General features: G+C 33.5%; 1 protein-coding gene, 1 long non-coding RNA gene and 1 pseudogene across 3 annotated transcripts; all 3 read right to left on the reverse strand.

Annotated features, from left to right (window-relative positions):
- On the reverse strand, window positions 1–7,036 carry LOC129316566 ((-)-germacrene D synthase-like; annotated as a pseudogene).
- Window positions 7,037–7,455: 419 nt separating this feature from the next.
- On the reverse strand, window positions 7,456–8,139 carry LOC129315105 (uncharacterized). Its single transcript, XR_008594380.1, has 2 exons — window positions 7,997–8,139; window positions 7,456–7,888 (listed from the first exon to the last, which is right to left on the reverse strand). It is a non-coding gene; the product is annotated as an uncharacterized LOC129315105 (long non-coding RNA).
- A 5,579-nt stretch (window positions 8,140–13,718) lies between these two features.
- On the reverse strand, window positions 13,719–25,562 carry LOC129315584 (uncharacterized). 2 transcript variants are annotated; one of them, XM_054959401.1, is made up of 7 exons: window positions 25,269–25,562; window positions 24,778–24,849; window positions 18,459–18,546; window positions 17,946–17,997; window positions 17,695–17,832; window positions 17,330–17,368; window positions 13,719–14,101 (listed from the first exon to the last, which is right to left on the reverse strand). In XM_054959401.1, the coding sequence occupies exons 1-7, from the start codon at window positions 25,498–25,500 to the stop codon at window positions 14,021–14,023; spliced, it is 702 nt and encodes a 233-aa protein (XP_054815376.1). In that variant the 5' UTR covers window positions 25,501–25,562; the 3' UTR covers window positions 13,719–14,020. The 2 variants fall into 2 exon arrangements, with proteins under 2 accessions (XP_054815376.1, XP_054815377.1); XM_054959402.1 differs by lacking the exon at window positions 17,946–17,997 and having other exon boundaries at window positions 17,695–17,827; window positions 25,269–25,556.
- Between the last annotated feature and the right edge of the window lie 1,071 nt (window positions 25,563–26,633).

Below are 26,633 nucleotides of genomic sequence, written 5' to 3' on the forward strand. Positions count from 1 at the left end.
TCATATTGGGACAGGATCCACAAGCAATAGCATAATAGAGTCCTTCATTTTGCCTCCAGAATGAGTGTAGTTGTCACCATCGGTGTACATCACATCCATGAAGCGAGCAAGATTGAGAATTATCATAAGAAATGGCATAGGTACTTGAGTAGGTTTGAGACATTCCTCATTGATATCCTTCCATGCACTCTTAATCATCTTCCTAAATTCATCTATGGCTTCTTGTCTTGACACTTCATGCTCCTTCATATAGCATTCAGCAAGTGACATGATGTGCCGTCTTTTCTTCTCAAACTACATTAATTAATTAGCTCATCAAATATTTTTAAGACAAGATTAATAAATAATATTAATTCCCCATTGTCCTGTAAGAGAAACTGTCATATGCTTCATTGTTTTTTTTTTTTTAATAAGCAACACTACACAATTGAAGAAGTATTCATTACATTTTCCCAAATTGCCTCTACCAAAATTAAGCTTATTTTCACGAGACAAACTTGTTTCATTAATCACAAGGACATTTTATTTTGTTCATAATTATTAGAATTAATAAACTTTCTTAGACTGTGTGAGTTAGTTAAAATTTGCTTATATTTGAAAACAAAAGGAGTATAAGTCAGTTCTAACTACGTGCTTCTGGAATCAAGGAGAGAGACAGTTAAATAATTGATGTTGTCTTGAAAAAAATAAATTTCCTAGTTTACCTTTATTAAATGCAACATTTTTTAAAAAAAAAAGTACTTTCTCTCTCATGTGATTTTTTTACTTTACTCATAAAAATTGTGAAAGGATAATTAAAAAGAAGTTTATTGAATCAAGAACAATTATAAGTATACCTCACTAGAGACAATGTCATCCATGAGCCTGGAGATAACACAAGCAGCTTTGATAATTCTAGGGTGAGTTTGTGCCCATTTGAAGACGTCCTCTGTCACAATCTCTTCCATACCAATGAAACTTGCTGTGCAAAGCACTGAATAAAATGTCGTCATGATCGCTGTCTCCAAGTACTCCTCTGTATTTGGTATATAGTTTCTGTTTAACCATCTCGCTTCTGTCATTTGGGCTTGCACCGTCTTTATAAACTGACATATAAAATAGTAATCTATGTGAAAAATTAATGACATGCTACTACTTTTTTTCCTAAGAAGTCTTTTGACAAAGTAAATGTACAAGAGAATTAGCAATTTGTTAAAATCCAGTTAGTGGACAAGGTCATACTTCTTTTATGCTATAGTCAACACCGTATGATCTTCCTTCTTTCCCCATATCCTTGTCCATTTGTTCAAAGATATTCAATAGTTCCTTATATATTAGCTGCATGTATCCTGGGAGATCAGCCAAGCAACTAATATCCCACCTGCAAGCATTAAATAGTTTAAGTTCGAACAGTAGAAAACCCTAACTTATAAATTAATTGTATGAAATAAAAGACAATAAGGTTATTTTATTTGACTGCTAAAACAAACATAAAAAAAGACCACTTTATTTGAGCTTGTCAAGTCAACTAAAGTAATTTTATATTTGACAGTTGATTCAAATAAGAGTTAAATAAGATAAATTTATTTGATAGTTATTTCAAATAAGTGTCAAATAAGAGCATTTTCTTATATTTGACAATTTTTTTAATTAAAAACCATCAAATAAAGACAAAGACTTTAAATGATGCCTAAATATTTGACTTTTAGTAACCATCAAACAAGGTCCAAAATAACAGTAAAAAAAAAAAAGCCTATTTTTATGCAGTGAAACGCAATTCAGAACTCATAACAATTGAATATACTTATAAACCTTTCGATTGCAGAAGTGAAGATTTCTAGCTCGTCGGCGGTTCCATAAGTGTCGTATGTATCATCGATGATTGATGACAAGCTAATCACTTTGGTCAAGATGCTTCTTGCTTTTGAGTATTGAGGCTCAAAATAAACCCCGAGAATCCAAAAGCAACATTCCACATTCCTATTTCTTGCATATGATAAATGTTTTTGGCACTTCCAAACTATTCCACCACCTAATAATAATAACCCACCACAAAAACGAAGATATATTAGTAATTAATCCATTATCCAACGCACTCACGCATTTAGTTAAAATAAAATAAAAGGGGAAAACAATGTTTATTTCCATTTCTTGTTTCTAAGTTATAATATAATATTGATCGATAAGCTCAAGAGTTTACTTGGAAATGTTGCCAAATTCCTTTTGGTGCATCTTTTGGAGTACGTTGAAGTCTAATTTTGCTAAGGTCAAAAGAACTTCATTATAGGAAGGATGAAGATGGTAGATTGAGATGTATTTTCGTGCCTCTAGCCTTGGTATTCCCTTATATGGACATTGCTTTAAGACATGATTGAGTTTTGCTGCAAGAAAGGGTTTGATTCAATGGTGATGGATCGAAGAAGATGGGAGGTAAAAGCAAGTGCTTCGTCCAAAATGTCTTCTCCATGAATACTCATATGGGAAACTTCATACAAACTTATCATTCCTTCAACATCTAAGGTAATTTTTTCACTGAAAGTTCCTTTCTCATCCTTGAACTTGTTGAACACATCTGTTGATGATAAGGGTGTATTAGTTAAACAGGAGCAAAAGCAAAAGAAAAAAAACCATCATTTTTTTTTTGAAATAGCCTATAATATTTTTAAAAAAAATTTTAACCTTTTTAAAAACAAAATCAAAAATGAAAATCCATTCAAGTAGATGCCATGTATTATATAGAGTTTGAGGTTAAATTCATTATTAGTAACTTATAAACAGTGCAGGTGCAGCTTTCTAATTGATAAGTATTAGAAAAAATAAGAAGGAAAAATCACTCCAAGGTCCCTTGTAAGGATTTTAATTACCAAAAGGTCTCATAAAATGCACAAAATGCTCTCAAATTTTAAATCACATGCAATTACAAGTTGGCAAAGGAAAATGACAACTATGATATGAGTTTAATATCAAATTGTCATTTTCTTTTGTCAAGTTGTAATTATACTTGATTTGGAACTTGGCAGTAATTTATACATTTTATGGGACTTTAAGGTAATTGAAATCTTTGTGTGGGACTTCTCAGTATTTTTCCCAAATAAAAAATAAAAAAATAAATTGTCTAACTCAATTAAAGACTGTCTAACATTAACCAACCCTAATTTAAGAATTGATTAAGGGGAGAAGGACAAAAAAAAAACCATCAAAATATGCAAGTGACAATTAAGTATCATGAAATGTAATGACTATTATTTAGTCCATAGGGGCTTGTCTGGCATTTTAATTTTTGAGAAAAGAACATATTTACCCTCAGTGACTATTATAGAAAATAACTATTTTGGTTGTGTTATTGACTAAAATGAAATAAAAATGACCACTTCCTTCCCGCAAATTTGTGATTTAAAAATAGATTTACAAAATGACTATTCCTTTATCAAAATAACGACTTTAGTTGCACTTGACTTTAGTATGTGTAATAACATAATAAAAATATGTCTATTAAATAACATACGCCAAGCAAAAAAAAATTGTGGAATATTTCTTTAAGAACTGAAATAAGATTTCTGGTGTTTATTTTTATATTGACATGGGAATCAAATTCCAAAAAGAAAAAGAAATTGGAGCACATCGAAAGCATGTATAGTGGCATACCAGATGAAACAGGACATCCATGCTGCCTTAGTAACTTGAAGAGTAGGGCTAGAGAATGGAGATCTTTAATATGAGTTATTTCATTATTTTCAACATAATCATTGTGAAGCTGCTTCAACACTCGATCAATCTCAGGTTCAAAATGATAAGACAAACCCAAACGTTGAATTGAATCAACCACTTCAGCTTTCTTCAAGAGCTTCTCCATGGTAGAAACAAGAATCTTCCTCACTTCTTCTTTCAATGTTTCAATATTTTTCTTCGTTTCATCATCAACTTCCTACATGTGTGGTTTGAATGAACTTGTCGTTATCAAGATTAATTACAAACACAGTAAAAATTAGCTACGGGTATTGAATTTTGTTTTATGTTATACGTTGTGCTTTAAGAACTATTGCTTTCTTTGCTTTGCTTGTAGATAACTGATAGGCAGGGGCGGAACCAGTCCTTAGGTTGAGGGGGCCAAATTTTTTTTTTTTTAATACACGCACATGTATGTATTGTTAAATTGACTTTTTTTATATTTTTATAATTAATTTTTTAAAAATAATTTACATGACCTAAAAAAATAAAGATCTTCAAATTTTATAAAATCATAAACCAATCTACAAACTTTAACATATAACAAGTGTTTCTAAATGATTTAAATAAAAAATAATATTTATAATAAAATTATGAGAAAATCACTTCCAGATATTACATAATTAATCTAATACATAAGATTTTTATGAAATTGGAAAATTACTATGATGTCCCATGTCCTTGATTGAAATTGTAAATCACTGTTAGACGGTAGTTGTTAATTATTGCCACTTAGTTGTCATCTGAACAACTTCACTAACAATTATTGAAAACAGTAAGTGGCAATTTTAATATAACAAAGTGATAACTTGAATAAAGACATGAGAATTCAAAATAATTTTATAATTTTATGGGGCTTTTCGTATTTAGATTAGTTGTTTGGGATCTAGGAATAATTTACAAATTTAATAAATTTTCAATTTCATCCCTATAAATATGCATGCTTTAATAACATACTTCTTTCAATAATATTTATTGAAGAGTAAAAGAGAAAACTTATGATACAAATTTAAGGACAACACTTAAAAATAGGACAAAAAAATTTATCCTGCCTTATAAATAGAATGTGAGGGAATATTACATAAATTTTGTACATCTTGCATCTAGATATATAAGGCCTCTTTTTTCTTTTCTGGAGGAGGGAGGGGCCTAAATATTTTGAGACCCATATAAATATATGGGAAGAGGAGGGGGGCAGCCCCCTCACCATACAAATTAGTGTGTGTATTTTTTTTTAAATCAATATATAACCTTCTTCTGGCCAATGAAAACCCAATCAATAAATCACATCCCTAAAATTATCTACTATAATGTCTCCCTAAAATAAGCACCAAATCCAAATCCATAAATATAATTAGCATTAAGCCATGAATTCTTTTCTTACAGGTGAAACGCATACACCCTGTATTAATATATGCAGAAACTTAAAATACAGGATGAGAAATCAAAATACAAAGACAGGCTGTAGCAGCGGTAGTTAATATGTAAAAAATAATAATAATAATAATAATAAAGAAAAACGAAGGCCAGGCCAATGGTGATTAAAGACTGATATATATATATATAGAGAGCGAGAGAGAGAAGTAAGGGAGGGAGAGAGGGAAGGAGAGATCTCTCCAGAGGACGACGGAGAGGAGAGGAGAGGGGAGAGAGAGAAGAGAGAGCAAAAGAAAAGTAAAATAAAACTATTGCTGGAAAATAAATGTTAAGAATATAAACCAAAGTTAATGATAATTTTATTGAAGAGGTTCATAAGAGAAAATTCTCTCCAAGACTCCATCCTTGAAAACTCTTCTACATTAATGTGTGTGTGTGTTATATATAAGTAGAAACATAAATACCAAATCGTCAGAAGCATATTGAAGGAAATAATCATTCCAAAGAGAAGGATGAAAATCTGCAGATTGTCGACCCAAATTGGATGTGGCATTAGTTTTAGGGCCTGAACGAGGAACAAGTAGCGATGAAGAAGCAATGATAGACTATTGTGGCTATCAAGAGAAGGGGCTTTGGGAAAATAAATGGAAAGAGTTTTACTTCATCATTAAAAGTGGGTGGAGATATTTATAGGAAACGTTGAAGAATTTGCTTAATTATAAAAAAATATAAAAACTCTAATAACCACATCATTATTTCAACACGTGAATTATACCATGAAGTAGAAGAGAATTTCAAAACTAATTTCAGCATGCCAAAAGGATCATACTCCCTTTGGTCCTATTTATAATTAAGGCAAAGAGAGAAGAAACTTTTTATTTTATTTATAAATCATATTATTAAATTTTTATTACAATTTTTTTTACCCCTCATTAAATGTTGGTAAGAGAAAATATGTTATTAAAATATTGTATGTTATTAAAATATGTATACTAAACAAAAAGCAAAGTTAAAAGCTTATTAAATTTTTAGACATAATTAATGAGTTTTAAACTTTCATTGATTTAGATAAAATTTATTGAAAATCACTTATAAATGAGATAAGAAGATGCAATTATGTAGTAAGGGGGCAAAGCTTCACTATTTCATTGGGAGCATTTATCCGATAACAAAGTGTATATGATATAGAATTATTTTTATCAATAAAAAAAATTAAGAGGAGATGAAATGAGACGAGAGAAAATGGAAAGAAGATAATGTGGAGGAAAAATGTTCTCTCTCTTTAGATATAAGCTCGTGGAAACATACATAGAAAAATAAAATTGATGATTTCACAATAATAATATTAATATCCATAAAAAAAATAAGTGAATCTCATGCCTCTTCTAGTCTCTTTTAGGTCGATTTTACAAAGCATATTTTCTGGGGTAGCCCAAGGACAGGGTTAGCCCCTAACTCAAAGCTTGGTCTGATAAACTTTGGGTTGGTTATTTAGACCCATGGTCCCAAGGACGTATCTACGTTGGGGATAGAGGGGGCAATTGCTCCCACTAGAAAAATAAAAATTTTATCTAAGTTTTAGTTAAAACTACACTTGCCCCCTTTAAAATTATTATTGCCCCCCATAAAAAATTAATTACCCCATATTCTCTTTAAAATTATCGAGCATACATATTTAAAAACATTGTTTACTCATATTTATTATAAAATAAATTTATGATGCAAATGACATTAATATATTTTTAAAATTATCATACGTTTTATTTATATATTATTTTTATTAATATTTAGAATTATATTTTCTTCAAAATAATTAATATTCATATTTAGTATAAATTTTGCCCCCTCTAATAAATTTTTCTGAATCTATCACTGCATGGTCCAGTCTAACTCGAGACAAACCTGAGCCAGAATGCACCAGGTTCTTGACTATACCACACCAAGCTAGAGCCATAACTCTAAAAGAATTAACACTAGCTAGGGAATGAAGAGAAAAGATTTGGGAAGGGCTGAATGGGATTGTGAAATCTTAAACTCGAAAATGTCAGTTGCGATGCCATAGGAAAGGATAACAAAGCTTGGAGAGTTTGCAAAGTTAGGGTGGAGAGGGAAATTGATGGCCGACGAAACTCAGACACGATGAAAGCTTAAGTGGAGATGGAGAGTAGAGAGGAGACGGTGAAGCTTGCAGGTAGGTGGTGAGTCAAAACATGAGGTAGCCAAGATGAAGGAAGAGGAGGAGAGAAAGGGATTGGCGGAAAATTAAAAACTTTAAATGTGAGTTGCAATGCTTGGGAGTATTACCACCACCCACACAGACTAATCCGAGCCACTACTGTATGAGATCGTTATTATCAATGACAATTTCACGAGTACCTCAGAATGCCCTTTAGCATATTTATTAGATATGACTGCAGCTTCATATTACATGACTCAAACTCGAGATCTTATGATAAGCTATGTAAGGGTTAAAATGCATGTTTGCCCCTTAAAGCATTCATCAACGTCCGCAATCCAGGCTCCCACTGCATTGTTGTCTCGTTGGCAACACTTCATTCTCTCTGGCGACACTAGCGGCACAACGCCACTTGATGGAGAGATCACACAAAGGCTGAAAGTTTGTGGAGCCGGACGTGCCTATGAGATCAGGTCCTGGATTAAGGGTCACTGTCGCTGCCATGTACGGAGGCTACAATGCCACCGGGGTGGTTTTCATGTCCGGTTTGTTGCTAATCTCTGTGCCAATCACTCCCTCTGCATCTTCTCATGTCACTTGCTTATCCACAGGCAGCTTCTGCTTCGCATTCTGCAAACACATGCCCATAAACATTTCAAGTGAACCAAGCTTTAGCGTGAGAGAGAATTGTCAAAGTTAAGAGGAAATAAAAAAACAAATATGAGATTTTATATTTACAGTCAGACAAAGTTGTTCTCTGCTCGTAAGGCAGAGTTCAAGCGTTGCAAGTGGCGGCCAAGTAGGCAGTGGAGGCTGCACCTCCTGATGTTATCTGGTTCCTTACTGTGGCTCTCATTTCAGAAGCTTGTACTGCACAAAGAAGAGACCCCATTGATGGGTATGCTACAGCCATATGCCAGTTTCAAAAGCAGCTTCAAAAGACACGTGAAAGCTTGTGGGGCCTAGTATATTATAATTTAACAAATGTTAGAGGCTCTTGACAGTTAGGGCTATTTTGCTTCGTTTTTAGGGGCAACATTGAAGGATACGTCGACATGTCAATTCTAGCGGCCCCATCCACACATGTACCATCTACGAACCCCTTACAAAACTGCCAAAAACTAGTTTCGTCATATAACATCGACATGTCATTTTGTTATGTACACAATAATTCTTTTTTGTTTTTCATATGTAGAAAATAATTCAATGTGCCCCATTTGGTCTCTGTCATAAGTTTTTAATCAGGTAATTAATAAATTTGTATTCAATATTATCAATCTATGTATTCATATATTATTTATCCTGGAGAAGAAATGACTATCTCTTAGTGTAGTTTCTATTTTGGAAGATAAAACTTTAGTTCCTTAAAATTAATCATATTATCGATTTGATTTTTTAAATTTAATTTTTATCAATTTAATCCCTTATATTTTTTTGAGTTATTACATTTATGTTATGTTTTCAATAATTTTTTAAGCCATGTGTAATCAATAATTCATTATGCCCCATTTGATATGTGTATGAAGTTTTAAAATATGTAATTAATAACCTTTTATTTAATATTGTCAATCTATATATTCTGATATTATCTGGCCTAAAGAAGAAATGACTTCCTCTTAGTTTATTTTTCATTTTTGATAATAAAAATTTATTACTCCTTTAAATTTTATTTCAGTTATTGATTTGATCATTTACATTCAATTTTTATCACTTTAGTCCCTTATTATTATGTTTATGTTATGCACTCAATAATCTTTTGGCCATGTGTATTCAATATGCCCCACCTGATATTTGTCAGAAGTTTTTAATTATGTTATTAATAATCTTTAATTCAATATTATCAATTTATATATTCAGACAGGGGAGGACCCATCATGAACATTTAGGGGGCCAAATTTGTTAGTGTACATACATACATTTATTTATTGTTATGAAAATACAAAATATAAGACAAAAACATTAGAATAAATAGAGATTAATGAAGAATACGAGAGAATTTGAGAGTAAATGAGAAGGGATTCCCATTCACTTAGATGTGGAAAATACATAGTAAATAGTTTTTATATATTTATAAGTTTCCAACTCTATCTAAAAGTTTTATTGGAATAAATTACAAGATTAATCAATATGAATGCACTCTATTTAATCTTTGAGTGTATGGTTTGTAACCATAGTCCTTTTTTTTTTCCTTGGACAATGAATTTTTGGGTGTTAAAATTGCTAAAAAAACCATTTATCTGAGAGGTTATGGAGTACCGAATAGCAAAATTTAAGAGTTGGGAGAAGTTATGGACACATACATGACACGTCTCTTTAACTGTCCATAACAAATATTATGTCTCATTAAAATTTTTTTAGAAAAGCTCAATAAGACAAAATCTTAATAGATGAAAAAGAATATACTATATATTAAAGTTGCATCATTAAAAACCTTATCAAGAAAATCCACTAAAACAAAACCTTGATAAAGAAAATACTGATAAGATCACTCTTGTTATTTCTTTCTAAATATATTAATAAAAGATATAAACATACCTGTATGCATAATTTTTTTCAAGCTTTTTAAAAAAAAATTGTGGAGTCAAGTGTTTAGATATTTCAAAAGTCCAGGTGATATAAAGGGAGAGGAAGAAGGTACATATCATACTATTATCCCAGGTTTTGAATTATCTATCTAGCTTTATATATGTATATATATATTTGTTTAGCATGTAGAGTTAGAAGAAAAGGTTGGGACTGCACACACACACACACATGAAGCAGTGGATTTGGGGCTTGTTCCGATGCCAAGTTAATTCCACATGATATCTCAGTTATTGATTTGATCTTTTAAATTTAATTTTTATCAAGTTAATCTTATATATATATATATATATAAATGATCATATTAGTCTAGTTTTGAAATACAAATTATCTCTCAAATTAATATTTTATATGATACATATATTGATAAATTAGCAAGTATATATGGCTAAATGAAAGAAAATTGACTTTAAAATCAGTTTAATTTTGGGGGGAAAAATGTTCACAAGTGACAGTCACAATCCAACTCGCGATCTCACAGTGTCGTCCATTATTAGAATCGAAACCAACACAAACGTAAGTATCTTTCACGTGCTTTGGTGGGGCCCATGCATGTGGCAGATTCCACCTTTACATATTGTGGAACACACATCACTTAGACAAATTGGGAAGAGGTCAAGGGGTCCCAACAACCGCTTGAGCCCAGCCCGTCCAATATATTTTGGCTATATAAAGATCATGAGAAATTTTATGTGGTCAAGGTAGAGTCTAACATAGTTTTAATTTTGTTTTAAATATGATCAAGTATTAAATATAAATATATCTTTTAATAAGAGTTTGAAATTTAGTTCACTATATTATGATAGATTAATTTTTTTCACTAGACCTAAATTTTATTAGTAAAGATAAAATATTTTAATTTGAAACATGACTTGCGAGTGTAGGCATGCCTGTTAATGTTTTTATATTAACATTTAAGTTATTATAAATTTATAATATAATTTAATTTAGCTTATACTTTTATAAGAATAATAATTTTTTTTTTTTGAGATTTTTCAAATTTATTTCTGTTATCAATTTGATTCTAGAAATGTAATCTTTATTAATTAAGTTCTTGAAGTTTTATAACCATACACAAATTTTTTTTCTTTTGAGAAAAAGATCAAGTTATAACCATAAACAATTAGTCCTTATAGTTTAAAGGGAAAATAACATCATAAGGAGTATGAGCATAAAATTTTAAGAATTTGATTTACATATATTAAACTTCAAAAACTAAATTTATAATTAAAAGGTGCATTTTGTCCAAAACTATTTTTTGAGGAGCACCCAATGTCCTAAACTATTTGTTATAACAATTTTGCCTAAAGTAATTAAAATGTAGCTTATTTTCCTCTAACATTAAATACCCCAACATTGTCCATTAAAAATGTTGATTGAGACTTAAGTCTAACTAAAAATGCCACATGTCATGCTAGGTGGATTCAAGTGAAGGTGCATTTTTGCCCTTTTATTCTTCAAGAAGCACCCAATATTTTAAACTATTTGTCATATAACAATTTCACCTATAAAATTAATTAAAATGTAATATATTTTTGAACCCACCTGACACGATAGGTGACATTTTTTGTCAAACTTAAGTCTCAATCAAAATTTTTAGCAGTCAACATTGAAATATTTAATGTCAAGGAAAATATAATACATTTTAATTATTTTAAGAGCAAAATTATTATAACAAGTAGTTTAGGAATTGGGTGCTAATCAGAAAATAGTTCAAGAATAAAAATATACCTTAACCATTGTTTTAATTAAATATTTACTCTAGGGTAACTAAAGGGCAAATTTATATATCTCTACTTTTTCTCTAGACAAATATGGTATTTTTAAGTTTTAGCATGAGCACTATTGCCATGATATTTTCAAAATGAGTGTAATGGAGGCCTAATATAACCAAAACTAACTTTGATTGTTAAATCACTCAAATTGACCAAAACAATTCACAGTTGGCAAGTTAAATGGGATGAGTAGAATGAAACCTTGGCTCCACGTATAACGTCTCCCTCATTGCAAATGTAGCTTCTTCATTCTAAGCTATATACAGATAGTTTCTCTAACGACTGACCATTAGTGAATCAAACAAAATAACACCCACAAGATTTTTTTCATCGATATTATTGATTTCAAATTTGTTCAACTTTACTTCAAGAAGAATATACATGCCAATTAATAGACGTTTACTTAGCCTATGGTCATTTATCATGTTTGAAATGACAAACTTTAAGGGGCCTAATAACACAATGTGAAAGTATTGCACTTGAAATTTGTCACGAGTTTCACATTGAAGAGCTTCACAAGTGGTGTGGAGTTTATAAATTTAAAGAACTCTCTCTCCTAATTGGCTAGTTTTTTGGAATAGACTCTCCCTTTGAGCTTGTACTCGTCACATTGGTGCTTTTATTGAGAGTTCGGTATCATGAAAAGGGCTACCCAGGGAAAATTCTGACCGACAGAAAGTTAAGTGAAGTGCCGTAAAGTAAAGCCGCCGAGGACATCGACTCTTGACAAAGTGACATTGTCACAAGTCCCACATCAAATAGCTTCACAAGTGGTGTGAGGTTTATAAGTGCGAGGAGCTCTTCCACCCAACAGGCTAGTCTTTTGGAATGGGCTTTCACTTTGAACTTATGCTCATCACATTAGTGCTTTCATTGAGAGGCCGATGTCACGAAAAGGGCTACCCATGAAAGGTTCTGACTGACAAAAGGCCGAGTGAAGTACTGTAGAGTGAAGCCATTAAGGACGTCGACTCTTGATGGGGTGCATTGTCACGAGTCCCACATCGAAGAGCCTCACAAATGGTGTGGGTTTTATAAATTCAAGAGGCTCTTCCTCCTAATAAGCTAGTCTTTTAAGATGGGCTCTCCCTTTGGTGGCATTGTCACAAATCCCATATCGAAGAACCTCATAAGTAGTGTGAGGCTTATAAATTCAAAGAGCTCTCCCTCCTAACAGGCTATTCTTTTGAGATGGAATCTCCCTTTGAGCTTGTGCTCGTCACATTAATGCTTTCATTGAGAGGCCAATGTCACAAAAAGGGCCACCCACGAAGGGTTCTGATCGGCAAAAGCTCAAGTGAAGCGCCATGGAGTGAAGCCAATAGAAACACCGGCTCTTGATAGGGTGGCATTATCACGAGTTCCACATTAGAGAGCCTTACAAATAGTGTGAAATTTATAAGTTTAAAGAATTCTCCCTCTTAATAGACTAATTTTTTTAGATGAACTCTCTCTCTATACTTGTGCTCGTCACATAACTAATGAATGTGAAACAAAGATTATAAAACTTTTGCACTTTCTTAAGACACTCAAGCGCAGAAGTGTAAACAATTCTAAATTTACATAACTAATCTTGAATTCTTGATTGTGTATGATTGTTATAAAGATTAGCTTTAATAACATTGCAAATCATAAAAAAAAAACATTTTTTAAAAAAATAAACTAGAACAATTAGTCAAAGAATTTATAAAAATCATAAAGATTACATTTAAAAAAAAAAAACTCCACTTCAACTATTATCTTCCATTATTGAATTTTTGCAGCTACCATTGGTTGAACTAGATCATTTTATTATCTAGCATGTTATCACTTATCAAAGCCCTCTCCAAGCTATTATACTTTCAAATCCAAACATAGGAAAGGAAGTTGTGTCGCCAAGATTTTAAATCCAAAGTATGGTTGACATCAATTTTAACTCAATATTACAATCATGACCGTTAAAGAATCACAAATATCATACATTTATAATTAAAATGTATAAAACATAATATAATATAAAAAAATTAACAACTTGCACTACTTGTAGCCATAAATAGCACAACTCATTTCTCAAACTCTATATATTGAAAGAGACGCACGCTAGTTTCATTTAGAGCCTGATATCAAACACAAAATTCATGTGTTTTATATATAATCAACATCACAGGCTTACGGTTTGTTCGCAGGGAACTGCATGCAATTTATGGAACATGAAATGCAAGTGTTAGTATCTAGCTAACTAGCTTTTAGTTCAGTGTTTCAGATGAGAAAGGCAAGATCAGTTAAATGACCAATCATTAACATCAGAACTCAGAATCTTCTACATCGTATGGACAATCTAAAAGCCATATACCATCAGAACATGAAAATATCAGAAGAGTCATTCTATCAGAGAAAAGATGTGTGCCAGAAACGTTTGATGGCTTCATGTGTGTTTGACTACACCACCCATCAAAGCCAGCATCTCCTCGTGCTTGGGTTGTGTTACTTTGAACTCTAAAGTCACCTATGAAAAATTAGTGAACAAGTTCATCATCAACTATTCTTGTGCAAGTGAAAGAAAGCAGCTTCAATGCTTAAAAAGGTTTAAAAAAAAAAAGGATCAATAATGCAATTTTCGAATTTTAGCTTCTTTTTATTGCTCACAAGTGTCATTCTATTGAAAGCAATCTTGTTCAAAGTATAGTCAGGTGCTAAATCCAAACGCCTTTCTCAACAAAGATTCAAACCTTGATCCGTCACATTATGAGAGACTAACCTCTTTCACTAGACCCAACTTCTGTTGGTTTGCTAGTTTTGGTTCATCTATTCAATATCAATGTAATATATAAAAGTAGAATTGGATACATGGCCTATCATTTGCCATCCAAAATATTATAATACAAAGTAACAAGCCTTATCTCACTAAATGAAGTTTGATTACACGGATTAAGTGATGTCAATGTGCTCAGTCAGCAACTAATTTTTCAAGTACATTATTTACCATGAAATCTTGTTTGACAACTTCCTCAATTGTTCTTTTTGGTCACTATCTGTATCTTTTCATAGGGATAAAAACTTTTCTTGTTCAACTCTTCTTACTCCCACCTCTCTTAGCCCTGTTTACACATGTCCAAACCCACCGATTCTTTGCTAGTTTCTCCTCGATAGGTGCCATGCCAATGTTTCTCGCATACAATCATTTCTATCTTGTTTTTATTGTATGACCACACATTCATCTTAATATTCTCATCCTTGCTTACCATCTTTTTTTTTTTTTTTTGCTATTGTTGTCTCTTCAATATCCAATATTCACTACTCTATGGCATCACTAGTCTCACAGCAGTTCAATAAAATTTCCTTCCAGCTTAGTAAGTACTAAAACCTTTACGCTTGGCAGGAAGGCACTTTGCAGTCACATTATAATTCAATATGATATCCAAAAATCACACGTAGAATATTACAAGGCACTTGAAAATCATACGCTTGCTCATCCCCTCTCATTTGTCAAAAAATTGAACCCACTGTAACTGATGACCAGAAACCCAATGCCAAGAAACATGATCTTTCTGGTGAACCACCAGACTTTCATTATTCTTAATTATTCTTCTTGAATTCGGGCACTTGGAGGTCAACCACCTAGGGCTCATCAAAGCCAGACTAACCTATCATCCTTACTACCCTCACAGTACTTTAGGCTTTGTTTGGAATTTGTATAGTAAAAAGTTTTACTATTTTTAGAAGCTTCCCTTCCAAGCATTCTCTTCCCCATATTTTCCTCCCTATCCAAACAAAAGGTTAGTAAAAAGACGAGAGATTTATCAGTGATTTGTACAAACAAGCATGTTAAGCAGCTCTAATTCTTGAGTAGCTTGTTGGTAAAAAGCTTTAGTGAGATTCATGTTTGCTTGAAGGTGAGATCTTTCAACTCTTAACTTCTCAAACACATTGAAGTAACCAAGAAAACAGTAACAACTATCTCTTGCTTTCAACCACCCTTAGGGATAAGTTCATGGATTTGGTTCTGTAATTACAGAAATATAAAATGTTCTTCACAGTTAACAAATAATCGTACTATTCCTCGCTAGGCCAAATCCCATATTCAAACTCTCTGTTTTTTTGCCCCAAAAATCCAACCCAAATGAACCCCCTTTGGTTGTTCCCCAAAGCTCTGGTATATCAATTCAATAAACTCCACATGATAAAAGACTAAGGATTGATTTAATTTGAATTCATGCTCTTGGAGAACTAACTTTAATTTAAAAAAAAAACTCAAACAACTCCTTCACCAAAACAATGATGATGATGATGATGCATGAAAAAAATGAAAACTCAGGTAACTCAATTGACTTGCTAAATTTCAATTATGGGTCATCCAAAGGCAAGGGCTTCTTAAATGGCAAAAGGCTCTCAACCTTCTGAGCCTCAGTCACAAAGAACTTGGCTGAAAAGTCTGGCAAATGAGAGAGAAGCCCTGATGGTTCAACTATGTGAACAAATTGAGACGAGTGATACTTTGGGCAAATGGAAGAGGAGATGGCTAGACATGGCTTTCAAGTGTTTCACAAATGATTTTTGAATTTTATTAAAGTTATTCACAGATCAGTTCCAGAAGAGTTTAACTGAAGCGTTTTTAATTAATCAATGGGGAAACTTAGCTTTAAATCAACAGAGACAAATTGATTTCTAAGCGAGGGAGACCAAAATTGTATTTAAGTCCTTGGACTTCCTTCTAGGAACATTTTAATTTACGCTTAAGTAGGAATATGTGCCTCAGATTTCCATTCCTCAACACATAACTTTATGAATCATATTGAATATGAAATTCACGAGCAACATCAAGCACTCAATTAATCTAGTTAGTTACCGATGGGATTAGCCATCCAAATCAGCCCACCCCTATTACTAAAGCCTAAAGTAGAGGACCAAAAGCACCAAAAGCAGAAACAGGATTGTTTCAATTTGAGAGTTTTAAGTTTGTCAATGAGGATTCCATCCACAAGTTGCACACAAAATATTAGTGTCCTAGAGTTTATAAATTGGTGTCACTTAAAGTACAGCACATATTCACAGACCACCACTTATCACCTGTGCTAAGAGGTTGGCCCAAAAAAAAAGTTGGCCAAAAGAAATAACCTATGCTAGAAGAAACTCACGTGTCCAACCATGATTTAGCATAATTTATTTTCATTATTTAGGGTTTATTTGCATGTTTTAAGTGCTCCTCAAGTTGAGGAGCCTGTTATGTTAGTGGTTCAGTCTGTGTCTCATTTTCTGATATTTTTATTATTTTAATTCAGCATGTTCAGGTCTGTTGTGCCACTTTTAGTGTCAGTTTCTTAGTGGTCCAGATATTCTAGAGAGTTTGGTTAATTCTTTAGCATATAAATAAGTTGTTTGATAGCATGTAAAGGACGTCTTTGATTTATAATCAGAAGTTCCTTATTTTCCCAGAGATTCTCCATTGACTGTTAGCTTTCATGTTCAAATTAAGTCTAGTGGATTTTTCTTCTCTATTCATACCTTAAATTCTCCAAGCCACATCTTCAGCCAAACTTTACAAGATGAACTAAAAAGTAGATCAACACAGTTACAACATGAAAAGAGCCATTCAATGATTGATTTGATTTCAGAGTAAGAATTTACATTTCTTTTAATGCAACTAATAACCATCAATCAATTAGTATTTCTTTCTAAACGAGCACAAGCATGTAAAACAGTTTAAGGAGGCCACAGAAATAAAAGAAATTCTCACCTCCTTGAAAATGTTGCTACATGAAGTTTGCACAAAACCCTACAGCAAACCAATGAGGCATGTCAATCTTCGAGAACTAAACAGCTATTTGTAGCTAGGAAAAAAATCTTTTTAATCCTAGAAAAGAAAATATCTGCCCATGAAACCCTGTACACTTTATTCAATCAATCTTAAATATATAAGAACACAAATATTTCAGATAAAGTATTCAGAGAAAGGGGATAGTCAATGGTCAATAGGAGGAACAATTTGTCCAATGAAAGCATTAACTTGTGTGATAACCATGCAGAAAAGTTACATGCATGATTCTAAGACCTATAGCGTTGTCTAGCAAACAGTATATGAAAATGAGGAAACGAACAAACCAATTTTTGGAACATGGTAAGGGATGCAGCATTTGATTCGCCGATTTTAGCCCGGAAGATGTTGATCCCTAATTTCTCAATTGCAAATGCCATCATCATCACAACAGTCTCCTTTCCAAGTCCTTTGCCACGGCTATGCTAGCAAAAAGCAAAGCTATAGAAAATGAGTGCAAGAAAATGTAATACTCTAAACTCAAGCTGTTACCATGACAGCACCACTTCCCTCTCTTGGAAGAAGTTCCAGTTCAAACCTGCCTTTGACATGTTTGTGTGTGTAAATGGATGTGTGTGCATCTTCCTTTCCTATGGGAAGGGCTAGGTTAGAGGTGAAATTTAAGGGGCGGAAATAACATAATATGTCAACTTTCTAAAATGTTTCATGATCTGGAATATTTTATACGCTTGGCTCAATATAAAGCTATTACTGAACTTGCATAAAAAAAGCCACATTCCAAATAATTTTGAAACATGTTTTCCAACCATTACCAATTAATATATCCTCTGTTTATTGTATATATGAAGTCATGAACTAGAGTCTAAATATGGTAAAGCAACTACCACATCTCAATTTACATAGATAGACAGAAGTCTTGCCTCTCTGTCTCTCTCACTAAGGACCCCCGCCCAAGAAAAATGGAATTCACTTGCTACAGAATGACAGAAATATGGGACAAAGACAGAACATGGGAACAGCTAAAAAACAAGTACTCTTATGAAAATATAAGGAAGGCCACCCAATTATGATAAAAAGTCAAGCCAAGTACCTCTTTGGTTCAGCTATCATTATCTCGATCTCTGCCATCTGAGGATCATCCAAGTCATTCATGAATATATTTACATCCCCAACCATAGCTGAAAAGGGGGCATATTATTAACTCCCTTTAACAAATTATTTTGAGGTTCTAAAATAGGAAATTCTATTGATATGGGTCAGGAAAAATCTATAGCTTTCTATTTTTCAAAAACCATCAAAGAAAAATATTTTGAAAAATAATATACATACCCCTCCTCATAAAATGAGCGATTACTATTATTTGCCAACAAGAATAAAATATGATGAACATAAAAAGGTAATGAATTTTTAGTAACTTCTGGAGCTTTGTTTAGCCAATGCATGATTCTTCTTGTAATATTCATTAGTAATTATTACTGTTTGTCAACAAGAATAAAATGTGATGGCCTAGAAGTGGAGGGATTTTCAGGTGCCTCTGGAAAAATGCCAGCAACAGTAACCTACCACGACAAGAATATGCAGAGAACATAATTCTGAAGTGCACACTATACAGGCACAGCAGCCAACTAAATCTAACTCTATTTTAAAATGGTTCTGTTTACATGCTCACAACATATCAATGAAAACTGGCGTCATGATACACCATTAATGAATTTACAAAAGGCATTTGTAAATATAGAAAAAAAAAATGAACTATATAAAAAACTATTCCATATTAGTTAGTGATAAACTGGCAGTGCTTGACTACTTGTTCTAATCTATGTTTTGCCAATAACAACATTGTAGAGGATTCAGATGGAAAAGTTTGTAGCAATTCTGGTGAAAATGTCTCGCCTTGGATGAAGACATTGGTCATAGGACTTTGATAGATAAAGTGATAACAGAAAAGTTTGTCAAAAAAAAAAAACAAAGAACAGCAAAGACAATAATGTGCAAGGGTTGGAATTTGCAGATTGGGTTGAATATCATAGAAGTCGATCAGAATATCCAGCTCTTCACTTCTGTGAATTTAGATATTATGAGATGAGAGAGATTACTGAAAAATGTAGTCAGTAGTTGTACTGATCTACCATCTATCATATTTATAGGGTATGCACAAGACAGAGCAGTGAATGAGAGATAATTATATTCACCTAACAACTACTCTAGATAGCCTTAGGAATATACAATAAATACAAAGAATAAATTCTAATTCTCAACACTCCCCCTCAAGCTGGTGTGTATAGATCGTATGCACCAAGCTTGTTGCAATTGTACTTTATTCAAGGTCTTGGAAGACCTTTGGTTAATATGTCTGCTAGTTGATCATTAGAGCTAATAATTTCGTAGCAAGACATCCTAATTGAATCTTCTCTCACAAAATGATAATCTATCTCAATGTGTTCAGTTCCATGAAACACTAGATTTGAGGTTTTATACATCGCAACCTGATTGTCACAAATCAAATCCATTCTAGTAACATTCCCATATTTTAGCTCCTAAAGAAGCTACTTTAACCAGATAAGCTCACATGTAGCTAAGGCCATGGCACGATATTCTGCTCTAGCATTAGACCTTGCAACAACATTTTGTTTCTAGCTCTTCCAAGAAATTAGGTTCCCCCAATAAACACACAATATCCTAAAGTAGAGCTTCAATTAATTGGGCATCCAACCCAATCTACATCGCTATACCCAACATTTTGAGTGTCATCTTGGGTGTCATCCTCATCACTATAACCATAGCCAATTATTTGAGAATTCCCCTTGTCTTTATATAAGAGTCCTTGACTTGGGGACCTTGATGTATCTAAGAATGCAAACTACAGCTTCCTGATGGCTATCACATGGAGATTCCAAGAATTGACTTCCACACTTACAAGGAAAGAGATATCAAGACATGTGAGAGTGAGATAATTGAGTTTTCCAACCAGTCTCCAGTATCTTTCTAGGTTTGCAAGAGGCTCCCCCTCTCCTAGTAGAAATTTGACATTGGATCCATAGGAGTTTCAACCAGTCGATAATCCAGCATACCTATCTCTTTCAGAATATCAAGAGCATACTTCTGCTGTAATATAGCAACTCCGGTTGATGATTGAGCTACCTCAATACCTAAAAAGTACTTTAGCTTGCCCAAATCCTTCGTTTAAAAGGATGTCATTAAATGACATGAGTTTAGAGATCCCATCCTGATCATTGCCTATAATAACAATGTCATCCACATAAACAACTAGATAAATGCATTGACTAGATGGTGAGTGAAAATATAATACAGAATGATCAACAATACCGATGATCGTTCCGAATTCTTGAAGAACCATGCTGAATCTACTAAACCAAGCCCGAGGAGATCATTTAAGTCCATAAAGAGATTTACATAGTCTACAAACCTTCTCAGACTCCCCCTAAGCAAGAAACCTAGGAGGTTGCTCTATATACACCTCTTCTAATTCTCCATGGAGGAAAGCAGTTGATATCAAGCTAGTAGAGAGTCCAATGATTGATGGCTACAATTGCCAAGAGTAAGCAAACTAATGCAATTTTGGCAATTGGCGAAAAGGTGTCCTCATTGTCAAGGCCAAAAATTTGGGTATAACTCTTGGCAACTAACCGGGCTTTTAACCAATCAATAGAGCCATCAAGAGCAAACTTGATGGTAACCACCCATCTGCAACCAAACAATGAGTTCTCAAGAGGCAAAGCCACTAGATCCCAAATATGACTAGTATAAAGGGCCTCCATCTCATCAAGCATTGTCTGCTGCCACTCAGGATGGGAAAGTGCCTCATTGACATTCCTAGGAGTGGTAACATAATCCAAAGAAAACACAAATGCAATATACGATGGAGATAAACAATGATAGCTCAAAAATTATAAATACGCTAAGGATTACCAGTAGAATGAGTACCCTTACAAAGAGCAATGGGGGCATAATTAGAAGGATGCAAGACCTAAGTAGGAGCCGGTGCTAGAGTAGGGGCAAGTCCATAGGTATATTACTAGGGCCAATCTTCGAGGAAGGGTGAAAGCGGCATTGATATGTATGAGCATGGGTGGTTTGTCGATTAGGGGCGAATCAAGGTCAAGAAGAGGTAGGACCTCAGACACAAACTGTTCAAACTCGAAGGAGAGAAAATAAGGAGAGATTTCAAAGAAAGTAACATCAACAAAGATAATGTATTTGTAAGAGACAAGGGGAAAACATAATAGCCTTTTTGGACCCGAGAGCACCCAAGAAAAACACATTTGATGGCTTTGACAGCAAGTTTGTCTTTGTCAAGAGTCAAATCATGAACAAAACAAGGACACCCAAAAACACAAGGAGGAAGGTCACAGGGGCAGAAGGAAACAAAGTAGAGTAAGGGATTGCATTGTTTAAAACAGAAGAGGGCATGCAATTAATCAGATAACAAGCAGTGAAAACATCGCCCCAAAAATGGTGAGGCAATTTAGAATGAAGGGTACAAGCGGCTTGAATAAGATGCTAAATTTTTTTCTTTCGACCATAACACTTTGCTGGGGTATATAAGCACATGAAGATTGATGAAGAAAACCTTGAAAAGATAAATAATGTTGAAATAGGGTAGAAAAATACTCCCTTGCATTATCACTTCGCGATCTAGAAATAAAAATACCAAACTAATTTTTTATTTCGACACAAAAAGATTGAAACATAGAGAGAACTTCTAAATGAATTTTTTTAAAATATAACTGAGTGCAACAGGAATAATCATCAATAAAAGTTAAGAGTATTGAAAACCAAGACTAGACATCACACGACTAGGACCCCAAACATCAAAGTAGACAAGTTTAAAGGCAGCATCAGCTTGATTATTTGACACGACTAGGACACAAAGACAAAGATTGTTTTCCAAGTTGACACGACTCACAATCAAGAGACTGTAAAGTTGAAAGGGAGGGAAGCATCTTCCAAAGTATGGAAAGATTAGGATGGCCTAGGCAATTGTGGACAAGATTTGGTAGGATGGTAGTGCAAGCAGCTAGAGATATAATAGGTGGAAAGTAGTAAAGTCCCTTGATTCATGCTCAATGCCAATCATCAGACCCAAACTCCGATCCTACTAGATAATAGAAACATCACTAAAGATATTCAAACAATGAAGAGCACAAGTGAGTTGACTAACAGAAACAAGATTGTAAGGACTCTTAGGGAGATAAAGAAATTAATAGAAAGAGAAATGGAAGCCTGGCCAATGCCTTCTAACAACAGTGGGAGAACCACTAGCTGTGATAACTGCTAGAAGGGAGATGGAATCAGTAAAATGAGATGAGATTCTTGTTACTAGACATGTGAGTAGAAGCACCTAAGCCAATAACCCACAGTCTAAGGGAAGAATGAGCAAGGCAAGCAATAGAATTACCAGTCTAGGCAACAGAGGCATTTGTCAACTTGGAAACAGAGGTACTCTTCATAGTCAGCTCTAGTCAAGAGTATAGAAGCAAGTGGCTGCCCGTCAGTGGGAGTGGAATAAGTCTTAACATTGGTAATATGAGAGGGTCACCCATGAAGGCTGTAACAATGATCTCAAGTATCACCCAACTTGTTACAATAAATGGATCGAGGATGTTTTCTAGGACCAGTACATCCACCCCTACATTGAGTAGAACTTTGAGAGACCAAAATTGAACCATTAGAAGTAGGTTTTGGAGAAATCATATTGTTAAAAGAGACCCACACAAGATGAGCAAGGACATCATCCAGAGCTGGAAGAGATGATCCACCAAGAATTTGCTCTCGGAGATGACTAACAGTAGGACGAAGATTGTATGAAGTAAGAACCATGAATAGTTTGTCCCACTCCTCTTCCTAGACATCAAAAGTAGTAGACATTAGAGAGTGAAATTCTTGGCGGAGGGACTCATGCGGCTAACATTAGTAGTATCATCCATGTCTTCCAATTTCAGACTAACAAGAAAGGTAATTACATCAAAATAATGGTGAAAATCATTGCTGTATAAGGTGGCAGCCTTACTCCAGACAACAAATCAAGTCTCAAAAGACTGGTAAAGAGGAAGTAACATGGGATCAATGGAATTCCATAGCAAGGAGCACAACTGTGCATCAATATTAACCCAAGCAGACTGCTGAGCCTCAAGAATCTCTACTTTCCACTGAGTCAAGTGATCCAAATGTCCCTGTCCTTTGAACCAAAGACAAACTGATGCAGCCCAGGACTTGTAACTTGAAAGCCCACGTCACTTCTCAATGGTAATCATAGGAGTTCCACTGAAAATAGAAGAAATGGCACTGGACTTACAATCTAAAGCAGACATCACTAGAAAAAAGTGAGAGGCTGGAATGAAACACAACCCTAAAAAATCAGAGGAGTGGCTCTGATGCCATGTGAGTTTAGAGATAATGAGATGAGAGAGATTACTGAAAAATGTAGTCAGTAGTTGTATTGATCTACCATCTATCATATTTATAGGGTATGTACAAGACAAAGCAGTAAATGAGAGATAATTACATTCACCTAACAACTACTCTAGATAGCCCTAGGAATATACAATAAATACAAAGAATAAATTCTAATTCTCAACAGTTTCTAATACAACTCAAGTGTGTGATCTATTCTACAGAATTTTATGGGCGTCCCACCAACAAAAGCTCTACATTAAATAATTACTTTGCAAGAAATATTATTCTACAGAATATTATGGGTGTCCCACCAACTAATCATGTGCAAAGGCATGTCAAGTAATCTAGTGGATATGGGCTATTGGGCCAATGCCTATGTTGCAAACTTCTTTTAAGTATCCATGTGGGATAGGCAGAATATATTAAATAAGAGAAGAGGTCGCTAGTTCAAATTGAGTCATATAAGTCCAATGTAGCTACTGATGATTGCAAAACTTTGTGTTTGTTAAATCTACCTACTGGCAGATTGATAAGTGCTCTTGCTTCCTTTGTTTGCAATGAACATGTATCAGGACAAAAAGAAACTGCTACAAAAACTTCTATAAAAAAATCAACATAATAGCATTTATAAACCTGCAAAATACCTAAAACAAATAAGTTGCTTGAAAGAAGAACACTTCTCTGTAATATATACTGGTTTCCCAAACATTAACAGTACATCCAAATCAAACAAATGATACAATATTGAGCATTCGAGCAGTAATAATTAAAATGAAATAGGAGACATATTTGTTGGAACATGTAATCTGAGGAACATGATTACTCCAGATGGGGAGCATAAGAGCTATCAAGTGAAGAATTTCTTTTCTCTTTATAGAATCAAAAGCAAATCCAGCGAGTCACAAGATGAAATTCTGTTCCCCTTTTCACTCTTCAATTTTCTCTCAACCTAAAAGAATTTCAAAATTATGATGGGTGAAAATTTAAGGTACCTTCAACATGGGGTTCTCCATGTGTAAACTCTCCAACAACCAAGTCCTTATCCAACACAATGAAGGTTTGCTCTGTAAAAAAACCAGCCATAGCTCAGGACATCAAAATTGAAAGATAAAGCAAAAACTCCCCTGCCTGATGACAATGTTTGGAAATAAAGCCATTTTTCATATTGTTCATGCCAAGTGCAAGGAAGTTTTCCCCAAAACAAATTGAAATAAAGAAAAAACAAAAAACAAAACCCAATGCACAAACTGTCTTTCACGAATGTAAACAAAATGGGATAGAATACCCATTAAGAAACCAACTCTGGAAAAACCATCCACACTCTACTCAGTACATCAAAATTCAGAAATAAATGGAAAGGATAAAAACATCGGATGAAGAAAACGTTTGAAAATACAGCCATTTTCCTTAGTGTTCAATTAAATAGACATTAACTTCCACAAATATCCGCAAAAGGGAAGAGAGAAAGGAGAAAAAGAGTAACTGTCGGGGTCTTGTGACCATGAAAGCTGCATCTGGTATTCCTGATCGAGGGTAAGGGGCTCAGACCCTGTAGCTTCAAGAAGTGACGGGTCTTGCATCCACTGGTGATACTTCGGCACGTGAGCTTCCGTGTATGGCACCAATATCACTTTCTCTCCTTCTAAGCTCACTCTCTCCTTGCTTCTCTCCTGAGTGCGATTCAAGCCGCTCTCAAGCTCCATAGCCATGGCCATGGCCGAAAACAAGGGTCAGCTAAGCTTTTGGCGAGCATTCCCGAAAACCGTTTACTTTTGAAAAAATAAATAAATAAATTCAGTTTTTGCCTTTTGGCCATTATGGGAGTGAATAATAGAGGGATAATTCGAGCCAGTTCCGATGGATTAGATCGATTCCGTCTGCAAAATTTTAACGTCGGGTTCAGAAAGAAAAAACATATTTTTTCTAGAATAAGTTTAAAAAATTCGAACCAGGATCGATCATATTCAAATTTTACTCGAATATTCAAATAAAAAATATATCTTTAACCTGAATAAAATATTTTAAATACATAAATTTAAAATGTGGCATTTGAAATTTAAAATTTAAATTCAAATTCACCAATTTGAACACTACCCAAGAGAAAAAAAAAAAAAAGAACCAAAATAAATCCTTTCATAATATTCAAAGGACCCAAAGATTAAAGTTTAGGATTGAAAAACCTTATGAAGTAACTTAAAAAGCCTTAAGTTATAAACTTATCCTCCAAAGTTTTCTCATATGATAATTCTTGATACTGAAAAGGTATTTTAGAGTAGGTTTGATAATAGAAGTGAAGTGAAAATTCCAAACTTTGGTACCAATTGATACAGAATAGGGAAGAAGAAGGGGGAAGATAATATAAAAAAGAGAGAAAAGGAGTAAAGACAATATAGTGAGAAAAGAGAAACTCAGAGAAAATGCAAGATAATAGTAATGCTCAAATGTTTATACCAATTAAATGAGTTGAGGTATTATTTAAAAAAATAAATGTATGAATTTCCAAGAAATTCTAAAATTAAATAAAAAGATAATAATAAATGAAAAGATAATAATAAATGCGGAAAGATAATAATAATTTAAATTAAAAAGAAATAAGCAAAGATATTATAAGGATATTATAAATTTGAAGATCGAAAATATTTTACTCTCATATTAATTAGGCATATTTTATTTTATTGTTATCTTTTAACATTTATTATTATCTTTTTATTTAATTTTAGAATTTTTAGAATTTTCACGCATTTATTTCTAGGATTAGATTGAGACCTATAAATAGCAACTCAACTTATTTGATTTGTACGCACATTTGATTGAATAAGAATTACTATTATTTTGCCTCTCCTCTAAA

This window comes from Prosopis cineraria, unplaced genomic scaffold (assembly GCF_029017545.1).
Source record: "Prosopis cineraria cultivar Desert tree isolate PC_DT_omini unplaced genomic scaffold, ASM2901754v1 PC7, whole genome shotgun sequence".
Taxonomy (NCBI): Eukaryota; Viridiplantae; Streptophyta; class Magnoliopsida; order Fabales; family Fabaceae; genus Prosopis; species Prosopis cineraria.

Excerpts from the sequence above, each read along its gene's own strand:
- LOC129315584 (XM_054959401.1), bottom strand. The coding sequence starts at position 25,500 with ATGGCCATGGCTATGGAGCTTGAGAGCGGCTTGAATCGCACTCAGGAG. Across the intron at positions 18,547-24,777 it reads TGGAGAACCCCATGTTGAAG|CTATGGTTGGGGATGTAAAT; the intron begins GTACCTTAAATT and ends CCCCCTTTTCAG. Across the intron at positions 17,998-18,458 it reads ATGATAGCTGAACCAAAGAG|GAAAGGAAGATGCACACACA; the intron begins GTACTTGGCTTG and ends CCCTTCCCATAG.